Raw genomic sequence first — 14768 nt, forward strand, 5'->3', positions numbered from 1 at the left:
CTCACCACGCTCCTCAAGGGCAGGTGTAGAGTGTGCTTCAGGACACACCCAGCGCTTGCAGCCCGCAGATGGGTGTCCGCTTTACTAAGAGCCACTGCGTTTAATTATTCTCTCCTCGTTCAGCACAAACAGCTTGTTATACGCTCGAATGGAGGCAGGCTGAAAATCACTCCAAACTTTGCATATATGAGAAATGCAGCAACATGTTGCTTCAATATATCTAGCCTTTCCCTTAATTCCTTAATAGTGTTCTCAAATACATGTAAAAAATTGAGTGACCTGGGGACCGTGAATGAAGGGAATAAGTAAAAAATGTGAAAACAAAAAAAGATTCTTAAAACAATCAATTAAATTCTGTTGTTAACTTCCATATGTTAATTTCACATGCATTATTCATTAGTGCATTCAGTAGTGTCTGACTATTTTGCATGTGTGAACTGAAAATATCTTAATTTATAGAAAAATGTTTGCTAAAGAAGTATGTTTTCTAATAAGTAAATCAATTAATAAATTCCATTATGTTAACTGTATTGCATTTCGAAGAAATTAAATGGCCTGTAATTCGTCTGTGAAGTCCAGCTGTGCTGTTCATGATCCATTAGTTTGTTTTGTGTTAAATTGTCTTTACTCTTGACCTTTTACTTCTGCATACTGAAAATTGTACTGCATACCGTTCTCTTACGAGAGCTCTCTCGTACTGCGTCTTAGCTAAGACGCTACGGGAAAAGTCTCTTTTCACGAAATACTGAAGCAAAAAATTATCCTTAATTTTGTATTTTTGTAAAGCGCATTTGCAGCAGTACACAGCCATAGGCGAGACGGCTCGTTCGCTCATTGGCTTGTTCTGCGGCAACTGCACAGCCTATCGAGCGCGGGCTGATGCAACATCAGACCAATAAGGGCGCTTCGCGCCCTTCTTGCCACTTCCCGCCGAAACGGGTGTGGCCCAACCTATAAAAGGAGCTCGAAAAGGCTGACTCACCTGATTTTTCATCTCTTCAGCGAAGCTCACGCATCGCTGGATCACGGAGGAAGCAAGCGCCGTCTGAGAAAGCACATCAGCAGGACGAGCCATTCTGAAGCTGCTGGCATCGCCGCCTTCCATTGCCGTTCCTGCTGCGCTATCCGGCGCCTATATCCTTTCAATCCTGTTATATACAAGCTGTTCTTTATGTGTGTGTGTGTGTTCGCCCTGCGACACACACTCGTAAAAGAGCTCGCGTCTTTTTTAAGATGCCTTCCTGCGGCTCGTCAGAGCCCCACTCAGCGAGGGAGACCGGTACGTCATCTGTGTCTCCTGCCTGGGTGAAGATCATGCAGCGCTCGCTCGCTGACGGCGGATGCCCCCACTGCGAGCTGTTGCCATGGTGACTCTGAGGACTCGCCTGGCCTTTTTCTCTGAGCCTGCATTCTCCGCTGCGCTGAGGCGCCGTAAAAGCATCGCTTCCAGCGGATTCCGGAACCGTCTTCAGCTCAACCGAGCTCGCCGGTTCGCCCTGCTTCACCGGCCCCCCCTGCATCGCTTCCCGGTGGGCAGCGCCCGCTGTTTGCCGGCGCGTCGTCCGAGGAAGTCGATCTCAGGGCCGCGTCGGGGGAAGAGGACACGCGCTCTCTGCTAGCTTCGGGCAGTGAGGGCTGGGCGAGCTCCGAGGATCTCGCGCCTTCTGCTCAGAAGCCCAGCAGACGAGCTGACATCGAGAAGGAGCCGGGGCGAATGATCGTGTTGGCCGCGATGAGTCTCGGCCGCGAGTGGTTTGCACCAGCGCCCCCCCCTCTCGTTCCCGGCTGGATGGTATTTCCCTTTCGGATGAGCGTACTTCTCAAAGCCCGCCTCATTTCTTCCTGAGCTTCACGAAGAGGTGGCGAAGGCTTGGAACGCTCCATATTCAGCACGAACTCGTTCGTCTGTCTCACTAGCATTCTCCACACTGATGATGCTAAAAACAGGAACTACCACTCACTTCCGCCGGTGGAACAGGCGATAGCGACGCACCTTTGTCCGCCCTCTGCTGGACGGCGGCAAAAGCGGTGTTGCCATCTAAAGCCTCCTGTGTGACGCTGCGTCGGCGCTACTAACGATGGCTGCTTCATCGAAGCGCAGGTGTACGAGTTCCGCTGTGGCCGAGCTCTCACCCAAGCGCGCCGCTGTTTCAGTTCCAGGAATTGTGACTGTCTCAGCGTTTTCTGCAATGCGCAAGCCTGCACAGTTGCCCGCTTGCCTGCACACAAAAGCCGTTATCACAACAGCTTCAGCAACGCAGCTCGAGACCCCCGTTCTCGCTCTACTGGCCGTCGCCCCGCGCCGCGGGGACCGCGGCAGAGGATTACGGTGAGGCCGGGAGCCCCGAAGCCATCCTGGGAAAGCCATCTACGCATGCTGCATGACGCTGCGTCGGCACTACACACGATGGCTGCTTCATCGAAGCGCCGGTGTACGAGTTCCGCTGCGGCCGGGCTCTCACCTAAGCGCGACGCTGTTTCAGTTTCCAGAGATTGTGACTGTTTCAGCGTTGTTTGCAATGCGCAAGCCTGTACGGTTGCCCGCTTGCCTGCACACGAAATCCGTTATCACGGCTACCCAGATATTTCCCGTAAAAGGTGTAATTTCTGGTGTCCCGGCCACGGCCGATGGTGCTATAAATGTAGTGACGATGCCCACTGCTCAGTGCCCATCTCCGCATATAAGCACAGCCCTTCACACAGGGCTCGCGCCTATAAAAGCGACTCAAGTCGATCACGCGCACTACATAGTAGACGTGCCCACTCCTCAGTGCCCACAATCACTATGTCACACGCGTCATGTGGTTTCTGTAAAAACGAAACCCGTGCACGTTCGTCCGGCCACGGCCGATGGTGCTATAAATGTAGTGACGATGCCCACTCCTCAGTGCCCATCTCCACATGTAAGCACAGCCCTGCACACAGGGCCTGCGCCCATAATGTCGACTCAAGTCGGTCGCGCACACTGCATAGTAAACGTGCCCACCCCTCAGTGCCCACTATTACTATGTCACACGCGTCATGTGGTTTCTGTACAAACGAAACCCGTGCGTGCTCGTCCGGCCACGGCCGATGGTGCTATAAATGCAGTGACGATGCCCACTACCCAGTGCCCATCTCCACATATAAGCACAGCCCTGCACACAGGGCTAGCGCACATAAGATCGACACAGATCGGTCGAGCGCGCCGCATAGTAAACGTGCCCACTTCCCAGTGCCCACATACACTATGTCACATACGGCGCCCGTGCACGTACATTCTGCACAGGCAGACAGCGAGTTTAAAGTGGTAAAAGTGCACACATGCAGCCCACGGTTACTCGCAGATATATCGAGTCCCACGGGACCCGCTCAGCCTCCCTCCAGTCGGTTAAGCGCCGGAACGGGGTCGAGGAAGAGCGATCTGCCCGCTGTGATCAACGCGCTCCCCGCCTCAGATGCGCAGCACACTCGAGCGCCGCCGTTGCCCAGTCAACAGAGCGCGTTTCGCATCCAGCCCTTAGCCATTCATGCAAATGCATGGTCAGTGCTTCCAGGGGTTTCGGATTGGGTGCTAGGCATTATAAAGAGAGGCTACACGCTACAGTTTTCTCAACGCCCACCGTGCTTTTCAGCGCGCGTCGAAACTACGGTCAAAACAGAAGTAGCACACATACTTCGGGCCGAAATATCAAAACTGTTGAGCAAAGGGGCTGTAGAGCCTGTGTCTCAAAGCGAGGGGGGGCTGTACAGCAGATACTTTCTGGTGCCCAAGAGAGACGGGGGTCTCCGGCCCATACTGGATCTAAGACAGCTGAACAGGCATTGATGAAACGCAGTTTCAAAATGCTCACGACCAGGAAGCTCCTCGCGCAGATTCGCAGAGGGGACTGGTTCATGTCAATAGATCTGAAGGACGCGTATTTTCAAATACAGATAGCGTCAAACCACAGGCGATATTTGAGATTCGCCTTCGAGGGCCAGGCATTCCAGTTTGCAGTCCTGCCATTCGGCTTGTCCGTAGCTCCTCGTACGTTTACGAGGTGCATGGCTGCAGCGCTCGCTCCTCTTAGACTCAGAGGCACACGAGTGCTGAATTATTTGGACGACTGGCTGGCTCTGGCCCGATCATGAGCGGAGCTCATGGACCACAGAGCCGTTTTACTCGATCACCTCGAGAAGCTCGGCCTCAGTGTCAATTGGGTGAAGAGTTCGCTGAACCCCAGTCAGACGATCCTGTTTCTGGGTATAGTTCTGAACTCGTGTTCCATGACGGCGCGGCTGTCACCACAGCGCGCGATGGGCATTCAGCGTGCAGCGAGTTCTTTCCGCTGTGGCGCGACTGTGTCGCTCAAACACTGTCAAAAGATGCTGGGTTTCATGGCCTCAGCATCTCCGGTTCTGCGGCTGGGCCTGCTCCGCATGCGCCCCCTGCAGTTCTGGCTGAAGGCTCGGGTGCCGCGCAGAGCGTGGGCGTCTGGCCGGCTGCATTTCAAGGTCGATCAGAGCTGTGTTGCGGCTCTAGCACCTTGGACAGCGAACGGCTGGTACCGATCAGGTGTAAGCCTGGGGACTTCCCCGAGTGTGAAAATGGTGTCGACGGACGCCTCCACTTCGGGATGGGGAGCGCTGCTCGAAGGCAGACCGTCCTTTGGCCTATGGTCAGAATGGGAAAAGCTCCATCATATCAACTGCCTGGAAATGCTGGCAGTGGAGAACGCGCTGACGCGCTTTTGTCCCCATATCAAGGATCACCACGTCATAGTCCGTTCGGACAACATGTCCGTGGTGTCCTACATAAATCGCCAGGTCGGTCTCGGGTCCCGAAACCTGTGCAGGCTGACGGAACGCCTCCTGATTTGGGCTCAGCGCAACGTGTGCTCGCTGAGAGCAGTGCATGTGCCTGGACTGCAGAATATGGGTCCAGACAGGCTGTCCAGAGGCAATGTTCCTACGGGCGAATGGTCTCTACACCCGCAAACAGTCCGGCTGTTGTGGCAGAGATTTGGCATGGCGGAGGTGGACCTCTTTGCGTCCCACGAAGACGCTCACTGCCCCGCGTTCTTTTCCAAGAACGAAAGCGCGCTGTCATGGAGATGGCCGTGCTGCCCGCTTTATGCGTTCCCTCCCGTCTCCCTCCTTCCGCAGGTGATAGAACGGGTGAGAGAAACGAGATGTTCAATACTGCTTGTAGCACCTCTTTGGAAGAACCAACCATGGTTCCCAGATTTGATGCAGTTAGCAGATGTCGCCCCGTGGCCGGTACCATTGAGGAGAGACCTCCTCTCGCAGGCCAGGGGCTCGATTTGGCACCCTCAACCGGAGTTGTGGTCCCTCTATGTATGGGCACTCAATGGTTACCCGCTGATCTCGCAGTGAGAGTGCTAAATACCATCACTCAGGCTAGAGCTCCGTCGACACGACGTCTGTATGCCTCGAAGTGGTCGGTGTTCTCCAGCTGGTGCACAGCTCGAGGTTATTCACCCCTTAGTTGTGAGGTGACGGAGGTCCTCTCCTTCCTTCAGGAGCTGTTGGATAAGGGCAGAGCCCCATCCACGCTCAAAGTTTATGTGGCTGCCATCGCGGCGTTTTCTGAAACGGCGTCCGGTCAGTCAATAGGAAGGAATGATTTAGTCATCCGGTTCCTCAGAGGAGCTAGGAGGCTGAATCCTCCCAGACCTCCGTCAGTCCCTATGTGGGACCTCGCGGCGGTTTTGGAGGCCTTGAAAGGTCCCCCTTTCAAGCCTATCCAATCGATTAGCCTTCAGCATCTGTCGTTCAAGACAGTATTCTTGTTGGCTCTCGCTTCTGTGAAGTGTGTGGGTGATTTGCACGCGCTCTCGGTGAGCCAGTCGTGCTTGGAGTTTGGGCCCAATGACTCAAGAGTCATACTCAAACCTAGGCACGGTTATGTGCCGAAATCCCTCAACACACCGTTTCGGGCTCAGGTTATTGCCCTGTCTGCCCTGCCGGTGTCAGGGGAGGATGGAGACTCGAGTCTTCTTTGCCCTGTCAGGGTTTTAAGAGCTTATGTGTCTCGCTCTGCTGCCTTTCGGCAGACGGAGCAGCTATTTGTCTCGTTCGGTGGGCGTTCCAAGGGAATGGCTGTTTCGAGACAGACTCTATCCAGATGGATAGTTGACGCCATAGCGTTAGCTTACGCTTCCAGGGGCCTTCAGTGCCCGTTGGGCGTCAGAGCACACTCCACAAGAGGCATCGCCTCGTCGTGGGCGTGGTCTACTGGGATCTCCTTGCAGGATATATGTATGGCGGCAGGTTGGGCCTCGCCGTCTACATTTATCAGGTTCTATAACCTGGAGGCGTTTTACACTGGGTTCCCGTAGCGTCTTAGCTAAGACGCAGTACGAGAGAGCTCTCGTAAGAGAACGTACTCGGTTACTAAACGTAACCTCGGTTCTCTCTAGAAGAGCGAACGAGTACTGCGTTCTCTGCCGTGCGCACGATTCACTCTGGTTCGCTTCGGCGATGAAATAAATCAGGTGAGTCAGCCTTTTCGAGCTCCTTTTATAGGTTGGGCCACACCCGTTTCGGCGGGAAGTGGCAAGAAGGGCGCGAAGCGCCCTTATTGGTCTGATGTTGCATCAGCCCGCGCTCGATAGGCTGTGCAGTTGCCGCAGAACAAGCCAATGAGCGAACGAGCCGTCTCGCCTATGGCTGTGTACTGCTGCAAATGCGCTTTACAAAAATACAAAATTAAGGATATTTTTTTGCTTCAGTATTTCGTGAAAAGAGACTTTTCCCGTAGCGTCTTAGCTAAGACGCAGTACTCGTTCGCTCTTCTAGAGAGAACCGAGGTTACGTTTAGTAACCGAGTACGTTTTCTTTTTTCTCTCTTTCTTTTCTCTCTTTCTGCTTATTTGACCTGCATGTCTTTATAGTACTGACTCAGCTCTGGTATGAGGGCGAATCTCACTCTCTGAGAGCGTGTTAATGCTTCGGATGCCTCCGTGTCAGACTCAGATAATGGTGCTTTGAGCTCTGTGGCTGACCTTGACGTGTTTCAGAGTGAAAACAGCCCCACTGAAACCACAGCATTACCAGCAGTGAACAAGCTTTTTCACTGACTTCGCATGTGAGATTGAAAGATGGCTATAAATATATGTGCTTTATCCTGCTGATTGTTTGTCCTTGCTTTGTGATAAGACTGCATTTCCAGCATAAAGTCAGCCAGTAGAGTCTCTATGAGTGCAGGATAGAAATCACTCGAGGACATCTGCTAATCAAGTCAACATATTTAAAATATTCATTTATCTTTCGAAGGTCTTACAGTAGGTAATTTGTCCCAGATCCATTCTAATCTGCAGAATCTTCTTTAATTTGAGGAGCAAGGTTTTTTTCTACTTGTTCTTAGATATATAATTATATATATATATATATGTGTGTTATTTTTGTTGTCAAAATGAAGAAGCACTGGATTATTATCCGATTGATTCATAGTCACAATGCTTTACTTTTGACATAAGTTTAAGATCTATCATGAAGATATCAATTTAAAATATTGATATAAATATCAATCCTAGAATAGGAATGATGAACTGGTGGAAATAAATAATATTTACACTGATTCGGAAATGCTAAAACAAATGTTGTATTGTATGATACTACTATCACACATCACCCTCTGAAATGAGTATCTGAAATAACCTTAAATAAAAGGTATAAAAGGAATATTCTTTTTAATGAGTATGGCTGAACCTATCTATTTAAAATTAAAGCTGGGATGAAATACATGTTCCAGACATCTCCCCAGATGCGGGAATCTATTCTCATCTTTTAAATGCATCTCTTGTAGAAAAATAATATCTGTGCCTAATTTCTAAGATGAGCCATTTATATTACCTCATTTTACAGCCCCATTAAGTCCATTATAATACCATGACACAATTTTTTTTGTACATTACGTATTCCTTTAGCCATAATTCGAATTTAAAGCCACACACACACACACACACACACACACACACCATCACCTTATTAATAATTTTATTTAATTAAAGTAATAAATAGTAAAAAAATGCATACTATATTATCACATGAGCTCACTATGAGTGGCATCTAAGTGTATTCTCAGAAATATTAAAATCATGCTTAGCTTCTGTTTTATTTGTCACATTGGCTTACTACATGGTCAAGTACAGAGCATTGCATTTTGGGACATTTTGAATTTACATTTTTCTGTTTAGTCTTTTTTGCTGTACACTTTCAAAAAATGTTGTAGGTAATGCATGCTCACTGAAAATGGACATACTGTGCACAGTGTTCACTACACACTGCAGAAGTGGTAAGAGTAGTATAGTCTTTATACTTTGGACTGATCCCATAAAGAGCTGCCGTGTTTGACTCTCTGACGCTGGTTTCTGGTTTTAGCTCCAGTCAGGGTTTGGTGTGGTTTGGGTTCGCTTTCGTCCCTCTGTAAACACTGGAAATGATGAGGGGAGTGAACATGGCAGATTCAGAAAGCACAAAAGAGCTCTGACTCTGAAATGAATTGTACTGCTGTTGTTTCTAACATCTATCGTTGTGCCATTAACGTTTGTGATTAACTGTGATGTTTTGCAGGAACTTTATCTGTTGTAGGAAAGTAAACAGGATTTTTTATGTTCATGCTGGGTCTCGTCCCCTGTCTCAATCCCACAGCACACAGAGGAATAGCCTGTAATTACATAGAGATGATGATGGCCTCTCTGTTCCTGCTCTGCTACAGCCCCCTCATACCTTAAACTTAGAAAAATGCAGGGTTTCCAGCAAACTTAGTTTTAAAATACTAATTTTGGATCTTAGATTATGTAGATGTTTTTCCTTTCTACAAATAGTGTAGATGTTTTGATAGTAAAATACTTGTTACTCTCCACTTTTATGTAAAGAAACTGCAGCAAGTAAACCATTTGTAAGTTGGTTTTTGGAAAAAACTCATTTTAAACACTTATTCTGTGGAGCTTTGTTTGCTTGACCGGCTTGATTTGAGTAAATGCATTGTGTCCACCAGTGGCATGAGATGAGACTACCTGTCTGTAAAAGGGTTATAAAAGGGTTTGCCATATGGATAAATGTAAATGAATATCTGCAAAGCAGGGAGAAAATCAGCATTGTATAGTTGTAGGCCATGCAAAGGTTTAAAAACACACAGTAGCACCTTAAACTAAATTGTGTGCTGTATTGCTAGTGGATGAAAGCCAAGACTGGTATAATATTATCCTCATTCATGCTGTCTGTCAGAAGAGTGGTAGCTGTATTCTGGAGAGCTGCAGGAAGGACAGATAGTGCTAAGATATTCCCGTATAGAGAGAGTTAATATTGAAAAAGGAGAAGAAAAAGCAAGTATATTTTACTGGTATAACATGGCGAGAATCATTAATCAAAATAGAAGTTCATCCGTTGCACTTTTTATTTGTTGTGTTAAAAGGTATAAATCAGGGGTGCCCAAACTCTGTCCTGGGGGGCCAGTGTCCTACAGAGTTTAGATCCAACCCCATAGACACACCTGTACCAGCTAATCAAGCACTTACTAGGCATACTAGAAACTTCCCGGCAGGTCTGTTGAGGCAAGTTGGAGCTAAACTCTTCAGGACACCAGTCCTCCAGGACCAAGTTTGGCACCCGTTCTAGATGCATTCCCTCTTATCATCAGAAAGTAAGTTCCTTACCAACCAAGCTATAACAACTTCCAGGCACTAAGTGTGGAAGGTAGATGACGTTCACCTGGTTTGAGTGGTTTGATCACTGTGAGTAATTAGCATAGAGCTGATAAAAATAAAGAATGTTGTGTTTGAGAAAAACTGAGCCCAAAGGACACACATGCAGTGGTGGTAATAAAACAGGACCTTGAACTGAACCCTGTGGGACACCACAGTTTACAATTGCTCGAGAGGAAGACAAATTCCCAATACTAGCAGAAAAGATAGGGCTTTCAGACCCTGTGTTCTGTTAGGTTCTGACTTATTAGAAATATCATCCAGTACACATGAATCAAAAAGTTGTGACTGTAACATTGAGGTTTCCTTTGATGTGTGGCTGAAGTCTATTTGTAGTTCTCCAGTTATGATAATGCTCTTGCCTTTCTTTGACCACAGACCATAGAGAACAATTAAAGAAATTTATTTCCAAAACACACACTGACTTTCTACAAAGAATGTAAAATATGTGAGATGAATGGCATTTGTATCAGTTTGTGTATAAAGCGAATGGCTTATTGTGACCCAACTTCTGCTGCACTTGTTGTGCTCCAAACTATCTCATATGGTGGACATTCTGCCCCAGAGGAATACAGAGAAGTGTCCAATTTCAAAGTCCAAACCTCCACCAGGGACCAGCACTGCAGATGGCACCATCTCACTGAACTCTTTCCTTCTTGCTGGGGGCAAAATCATAGCCATATTTAATTTCACACCAAAGAAACTGTAGTGTTGCTATGTTTTACTAGTTTCAATTATTCATTCATACTTTATTAATAATGAACCATGTTGTGAAATGGTATCACAATTCATTGAACATGACTTGGCATTAACATTGTAGAATGCAATGTGTGATTGCATGATTGGCGTCACACGTGCATAGATCTTTGTATTGCTGGTAGTTCACGCTCCGTTGGATGACTGGTATTCCAGCACAACACTTCCTTGTACAGAAGCTTATTGTTTTGTCACATCCTCCCTTTAAATGTTGTATTTTGAAGCACTGAGTCGTTGATTACTGTTTTGTGGTGTCAGGAGACCAAATTCCAATTTGACAAAACAGTCTTGAGGTAATGAATGAATCTCAGAGTGTTGGTCATGTGCATCTAATTACTATCATGCGTGTGAAATACCCTTTAGAAAAAGGAGAAGAAAAGGGCTGCAATTAAATGTTTCTGCTTGCCAAAGCCTGTATTTGTGCAACGTTGTGTGAGCAGAGAGGAACAGTTTATACTTCTTCTGTTGATTCTCTTTGTGTGTCTTAGAGTAGACTCAGCCTCAGACGGCACACCCACAAACCACCCACAGTCCCCTGACCGTCTCATACATATTTCACATGAATATGAAGTGGATTACACTATGATAATAGGCCAGATTTTATGGGTTGTGTACAGTAGATTATTATATGTTCACCTGGTTTGAGTGGTTCGACAACTGAGTTATTAGCATAGAGTTGTTAAAAAAAGAAAAGTTGTGTCTAAGAAAAACTGAAGGACACACTTGCAGTAAAAATTTGCCTTTTGGGTTACCACAGTTTAAAACCGTGTGAAAGGAAGACAAATTCCCAATATTGTTGAAAACGGTTTTGTCCTTTTGGTAGGATTTGGTCACATTAAGCAAAGCAGATCATGTAAACCTGAATGGGAGTTGTGACTAGAACATTAACACAATCTCAGACATTATTTAATTACCTTGAGTTTATGAGTTGGGTTTGAGTAGCACTGTACAATTTTTCTGTGTTTATCTGTGTAATATTAGTGAAATAATACATATCTCTTTTGTCATACAAGTCAGTAAAAAGACTTCAAAAGCTGGGCTAACAAGTGAAGTAGTCACCTTTATTTATATAGCGCTTTTAACAATACAGATTGTGTCAAAGAAACTGAATGGCATTAATAGGAAAATAGTGTGTCAATAATGCAAAAATGTCAGTTCATCATTGAATTCAGTGATTTCATCATCCAGCTCAGTTCAGTTTAAATTGTACCTGTGCAGTCAAGTCAACTAAGCAGAGGCGACAGCAGCAAGGAACCAAAACTCCATCGGTGACAGAATGGAGAAAAAAACCTTGGGAGAAACCAGGCTCAGCTGGGGGGCCAGTTCTCCTCTGACCAGACGAAACCAGTAGTTTAATTCCAGGCTGCAGCAAAGTCAGATTGTGCAGAAGAATCATCTGTTTCCTGTGGTCTTGTCCTGGTGGTCCTCTGAGACAAGGTCTTTACAGGGGATCTGTATCTGGGGCTCTAGTTGTCCTGGTCTCCGCTGTCTTTCAGGGATGTAGAGGTCCTTTCTAGGTGCTGATCCACCATCTGGTCTGGATACGTACTGGATCCGGGTGACTGCAGTGACCCTCTGATCTGGACACAGACTGGATCTGGTGGCTACAGTGACCTCAGAATAAGAGAGAAACAGACTAATATTAGCGTAGATGCCATTCTTCTAATGATGTAGCAAGTACATCGGGTGTTATGGGAAGTTTTCCCGGTTCCAGTTTTCCTAATTAATGCAGCCTAAAAATCCTTTAACGGATTTGGATATTAAAAGCATATTAGTATGTTATGGTAAACCAGGTTAAAGAGATGGGTCTTTAATCTAGATTTAAACTGCAAGAGTGTGTCTGCCTCCCGAACAATGTTAGGTAGGTTATTCCAGAGTTTAGGCGCCAAATAGGAAAAGGATCTGGGCCCGCAGTTGATTTTGATATTCTAGGTATTATCAAATTGCCTGAGTTTTGAGAACGTAGCGGACATAAAGGGATTATAATGTAACAAGAGCTCATTCAAATACTGAGGTGCTAAACCATTCAGGGCTTTATAAGTAATAAGCAATATTTTAAAATCTATACGATGTTTGATAGGGAGCCTGTGCAGTGTTGACAGGACCGGGCTAATATGGTCATACTTCCTGGTTCTAGTAAGAACTCTTGCTGCTGCATTTTGGACTAGCTGTATTTTGTTTACTAAGCGTGCAGAACAACCACCCAATAAAGCATTACAATAATCTAACCTTGAGGTCATAAATGCATGGATTAACATTTCTGCATTTGACATTGAGAGCATAGGTCATAATTTAGATATATTTTTGTTATGGAAAAATGCAGTTTTACAAATGCTAGAAATGTGGCTTTCAAAGGAAAGATTGCTATCAAATAACACACCTAGGTTCTTAACTGATGACGAAGAATTGACAGCAACCATTAAGTCTTAGACAGTGTTCTAGGTTATTACAAGCAGAGTTTTTAGGTCCTATAATTAACACCTCTGCTTTTTTTTCAGAATTTAGCAGTAAGAAATTACTCCAGGTTTTTATATCGACTATGCATTCCATTAGTTTTTCAAATTGGTATGTTTCACCAGGCCACGAAGAAATATAGAGCTGAGTATCATCAGCATAACAGTGAAAGCTAACACCATGTTTCCTGATGATATCTCCCAAGGGTAACATATAAAGCGTGAAGAGTAGCGGCCCTAGTACTGAGCCTTGAGGTACTCCATACTGCACTTGTGATCGATAGGATACATCTTCATTCACTGTAATGAATTGATGGCGGTCAGATAAGTACGATTTAACCATGCTAATGCACTTCCATTAATGCCAACAAAGTTTTCCAGTCTATTCAAGAGAATGTTGTGGTCAATAATGTCGAACACAGCACTAAGATCCAATAGCATTAATAGAGTAATAGCACTAATAGATTAATCTTTGAGAGTATTTGTTTGTGGATTTATAATTACTGTATGTGTGACCTGAAGAGAGAGTTCAGCTACCTTCTGTGCCTTTCAATACAGCCTCCTTCTACAAGCATTCTTTGAGTCCTGTTCATGCAGAGAGAGGAACAGTGGGATAGACATAAATTAATGAAAGAGCGAGAATAAAATGAGTCTCATCGTCTGATTCTCTTGACTGCACTTCTTGTTTCAATTTATAAAAGACCTTTAAAAGGATATAGACCTTGATATTGACATATCTTTACTGATACTGTATACATGCAATATGATTATTGGAAGCAGCCTAATGCATGTGATGTAATTAATTTGACAGCCATAATTTAAATGATGCCTTTTCTCTTTCGTTTTGCAGCTCATCATCCTAGAGGACTATGCTGACCCCTTTGATGCAGCGGACCAGGCGGGCGGCACCCAGACAGTCACAGAAAAGCCAACGGAGAACGACGGCTACATGGAGCCCTACGAAGCTCAGAAGATGATGGCTGGTAAGATGAAGGTGTTTTTCCGCAGTAATTTACTGCATCATCTTTTGTGTTTTGCAGCTTGAGTTGCGAATCCCTTGATTGGGAACTCTGAATATAATCAAGCATGATGATGCATCTGGGCTGGTTTAAATGTGTGCACTAGGCCCATTGGGATCTCGCTCAGTTTGCACTTAGTAAGTTTTACTCTTGTCATTAAACATGGTTTCCATTAAATGCCCTTTGTTTTGCGCTTAGAAATGTGGAGTCTAATTTCCTCTGTATTTTGTTTTCTGTTTAGTGCTGTAAACAAAAACAATAAACAATTAGATCCTGCAGATTGCGATGGCTTCCTTTATGTATTGCGGAACAGCTGCTCGGTGCTTCAGTTTAGACAAAATTCATGGGTCTGTGGCAGCAATTAGCCCAGCGTGAGCAGAGTATGGCTCGATGAAATCATCTCGCCTGTATGAATGAAGATGGGAGCCAAATGTGAGCTGTCTAGAGTTCCGGTAAATACTGCCATAAACAGTCTTCATATGTCAGAGGCTGTGGTCTCGTGTCCATGTATAAGTGCACTACCATATGAATGCATGCACAAGGATGCTGTCGGCCGTTTGTGTGCACTGTTCTAGGCTTCGAAGAGGAAGGGGCTGTGTTCGTTCTCTCAGGGTGGCTCAAACTATTGAGAGGCGATCTGTCATTGATTCACTGCAGTCTGGAGCTGTTAGCTCAGATCAACCAACCAAATGACTCGACAAACAGACCATGCAGAAGCAGGATAAACTGTTTCTCAAGGTCAGACTGAGACTTAATCTACTAATCTTCTTTTAATGTTAGTAGAATTATATTATTTGTTCATGTTCATTCACAGTTCACTGACTAATGTTAAAAACAACTGTTGATTT

At 45.7% G+C, this 14768-nt stretch overlaps 1 protein-coding gene across 5 annotated transcripts in view; it reads left to right on the forward strand.

Moving 5' to 3' along the window:
• The window catches only part of LOC132101187 (SH2 domain-containing adapter protein F-like), a 113532-nt gene that overhangs the window by 6034 nt on the left and 92730 nt on the right, over positions 1–14768 (forward strand). For all 5 annotated transcript variants that reach the window (XM_059505909.1, XM_059505911.1, XM_059505910.1 and 2 more), the window contains exon 2: positions 13752–13884. In XM_059505909.1, the coding sequence (XP_059361892.1) occupies positions 13752–13884 (133 nt within the window). The remainder of the gene's footprint in view (positions 1–13751; positions 13885–14768) is intronic.

This window comes from Carassius carassius, chromosome 23 (assembly GCF_963082965.1).
Source record: "Carassius carassius chromosome 23, fCarCar2.1, whole genome shotgun sequence".
In the NCBI taxonomy this organism is placed as follows: domain Eukaryota; kingdom Metazoa; phylum Chordata; class Actinopteri; order Cypriniformes; family Cyprinidae; genus Carassius; species Carassius carassius.